This window comes from Microtus ochrogaster, unplaced genomic scaffold (assembly GCF_000317375.1).
Source record: "Microtus ochrogaster isolate Prairie Vole_2 unplaced genomic scaffold, MicOch1.0 UNK505, whole genome shotgun sequence".
Taxonomy (NCBI): Eukaryota; Metazoa; Chordata; class Mammalia; order Rodentia; family Cricetidae; genus Microtus; species Microtus ochrogaster.
This window is the reverse complement of record NW_004949603.1, coordinates 11973-15564: the sequence shown is the minus strand read 5'-3', so window position 1 is coordinate 15564 and position 3592 is coordinate 11973. Positions and strand designations below refer to the sequence as shown.

At 39.2% G+C, this 3592-nt stretch overlaps 1 protein-coding gene across 1 annotated transcript in view; it reads right to left on the bottom strand.

The window, feature by feature from the left end:
- Positions 1 to 509: 509 nt before the first annotated feature.
- Positions 510 to 3592, bottom strand: part of LOC101999054 (protein odr-4 homolog) — a 15010-nt gene continuing 11927 nt past the window's right edge. Inside the window, exons 3-4 of the mRNA XM_005372250.3 lie at positions 3312 to 3422; positions 510 to 2726 (exon numbers count right to left, since the gene is read on the bottom strand). Coding sequence (XP_005372307.2) covers positions 2659 to 2726; positions 3312 to 3422 — 179 coding nt within the window. The 3' untranslated portion in view covers positions 510 to 2658. The remainder of the gene's footprint in view (positions 2727 to 3311; positions 3423 to 3592) is intronic.

The window sequence follows — 3592 nt, the reverse complement described above, 5'->3', positions numbered from 1 at the left end:
TTCCTGAACACCTACAGTGTGAAGTGTCTCTCATCACACCATTTTCATTAGACATGGAGATGTCTTAGTTTCACAACCTAGTGGACATAAAATGGTACTGGTTATGGCCTTAGTCTCTTAGGCAGATAAATCTTTTCATTTATCTAGCTACATGTTCTTTAAATGCCTTGGGGTTTCTTTGTGTCTTTATCTCACTTTTCTAAAGGATGACGAACAGAAAGTTAATAAGCATCTTCATGCTCTTGGTATTTAATGTATCGTCTTAATATAGTGCTGAGTTAACTCGAATGGTGCCTCTCACTTTCACGTGTGTTATAGCCTGTGGTTTTCTTTTCTCTGGCTATCCTCGTTTAGTAAGCTATATGAGTCCCATACAATAATCTAGGAAGTCTTCCCTCACCACATATGCTTTCAACGTGTGGTTAAGATTCTGAATAATAGTACTGCCTTTAAAAGAGGGGTAAAAAACTGAGGCAGGTGTTGACAAAAAGACGTCATAATTTGTTTACTATTCACCACTACTGGACAGATTTATTTAGCATCTGCATTTAACAAATATAATTTCATCTATTTGATCTAAATACTTTGTCCACTTAGTTTATTTTGAACCAGGGTCTCACTTGTCTTTGTTTTGTGATGGGAAACAGCCCAGGGCCTGGTGTGTGTGAAACATGTAGAGCTATTATTACTTACCATACTCATCCCCCTCTAATCTCTTCCTTTATTTGTACTGTGTTCCTCCTAATCTCCTTTTCATTGGGCTGTTTCACCGCCTGCCTCTTTCTTGAGAAGGTACCCTTGAGAGTAACACACAGTGAAATAATCTACCTTAACATTAACTTGGCACCAGGCACTCAGAGCACTTTGCTTCTAACCACCCTCCTTTCTTCTGAACCATACTTCCCCAGTTATATCCTTATTTGAAAATTCCACAAGATTGCATAACAATATTTATTCAGTTTTACAAGTTTACAATTTCTATAAATACTTCATTATGATTGCATTATATAAACAACACTTTAAATTTATAATATTGATCACTTCATTTCAGACCTTGCTTTTGGGGTAATTTTCCTCATTGAAGACCATCCCGTTTCAGTTTCTTTAATGAAGGTCTGTTGGTTCTGAGTTTTGCTTTGCACTGGTTTTTATAGTTCCACTCAAGTCTGAAGGCATTTCCTGCTTTCTTATGTACACTGCTGCTACTGGGGGTCTACTCTGTATGAGACTGACTTGCCTCTGCCGAGGGGCTTTATGTCCCTTTGGTTTCTTAAAAACCTTGCTTTGTATCTTGTGGTTCACTAGTTGGATCAAATCACGGATTTGATTTTTTTAAATGTGTTTAAGCTATATTGTTTCTTGAATTTAAGTGTTTTGCTAACACGTGTGGGAACCCTGCCTGTTTCTTGAATTTAAGTGTTTTGCTAACACGTGTGGGGAACCCTGCCTGTTTCTTGAATTTAAGTGTTTGCTAACACGTGTGGGAACCCTGCCATCTCAAGTGCTCCTCTCTCCCATTCTCCCCACCTGGTTCTCCTAGACCATCACCCTTCCTTCTCACCTCCCTCCTGCTGCTCTCCCTCCCACTCCACTGATCTCTTCCGCTGTGTCTGCTACTACTGACCCGCCTGCAGTTTGTCCTCCTCCTTAAAAGAATGTGGTCTTCACTCTGAGGAGCACTGCCTGGCTCTCATCCACATCTATGGCTCTATCCTTTGTTCTCTACATCACTGTTGTGGACTTGGGAGAAACGACTTTAATGAGTGTGGTGGTATTTTTTTCCTTTAGTTTATCCTAAGGAGCATTACCAGGCTCTCATCCATATCTATGGCTCTATTCTTTATTCTCTGCGTTGTTGTTGTGCACTTGGGAGAAATGACTTCAATGACTGTTTTTTCCTATAGTTAATTCTCATACTGATTCAGTGTATCTTGTACCTCATGACTTACAATCATGAACTAATAAAATACTGCTTGATCATAATTTATGGAAGTCTCGGGTCTAAGTTAGGAGTGCTACTAGTTTGTTTCTCCCAGGATCTGCACTGAACTGCAGGGTGAGAGCTACAGAACATTAACTGCCCTACCTAGGACAGCATCTCCAATTCACATTTCTCTGTTTTTGGTGTGAGGCAAGCAGCATACTGCCGTATGCCATAGTGCCTGACATCCAGGAAACCACTGTCCATTTGTATGCTTAAAATAGTATTCATGGCCTCAAACTTAAACCATGTCCATAAGCTGTTGCATCTGAGTGCATGTTGGAAATGTCCTCTAGGATGAACTTAGAGACAATTCCTGATGATATATCAACTGCAGTCACTACTGACTGCTCATAGTTTGCATATTTTGATCAATGTGCAATGTCATTCAGTAGGACTAAATTCTAAAATAGCTCACATTTTGACTCTTCTGAAGATAAATAATAGTGATTTGTTACATGCAACTCCATTTAGATGCATAGTTTACTTTTGAAAACCTGGGCCCGATAATAAAAGCAGGGGGAAAGAGGCAGCTGGTGATGTCATGTAAGTCAGAAACACATCTAATAGACATTCTAATAGCAGAGCTTAAATGCAGGTGGGGCATTTGCATCTTTAGTTTTCATAGCTGTTGATCAGTGTGTTCCAGGTGATCAGGAAGCTCTTTGTGCCTCACCCTAATCACTGAAGTAATGGAAGGAGATGCCCGCAGCAAGGACTGCAACTGCAATTGCTGCAATCGCACCTAGAAGTGAAACAAACACAAAACAATGCAAGTGGAATGAGCGAAAGAACGGCTCAGCTGATCCTCAGGCTCTGCAGTGCGGGTAACAGATGGACCTACAGACATCACACACAACAGATGTACACATATATGCACATACTGCAAACATGTACCAATATGTACATACGAAAATTTAGAGAACTCTTAGAGGAAAATACGGTAATAAGCTGAAAAACTAGTTCATAAGGACTGGACAAAGTATCTCTGACACATGCACACTAAAGAAAACAGAACACGTACTTTAGAAAGCTTCTGTAAATATATGTGCGTATGTATGGACATATGCATACACATAAGTGCAGAGACATACACTTATACACACGTCCCAATTCGTCAGTTGTGTCATACTTAGGTTATACAGAAACACAGATCCGGTTGTCGTGCTTCTCCGTCATTATAATGCACATGTATGGTGTAGCTATTGTCACTTCCATCATACTCAGTAAGTACTGCCTTAATCTAACACTTTGGTTAATAAAATTAATTTTAGGATAAAAAGAAAACTCAAAATCAATTCATTTTTCAAAGTTATAAAAAAGCAAATACCTATGTTTTGCTGAATCTTCAATGCAATTGGAATTTCATTTGGCTGCTGTGGCTGTTCTTCTCCTGTATCAAGCAGTGGCGCTTCGCTCCTCACAGATGAAGTCACACAAGCTGCAAGAAATCAGCATGAAGCCTACATGAATCCAGAACCGCCATTTTAAGTAATATAATAAAGAAAATACACAATCAACAGCATTTTCCTTCCACTCGCCTATTTTTTTAAAGATCTGGATTTTCACTGTAAAAACTGTTTCATTTTATTGTTATGTGCATTGGTGTTT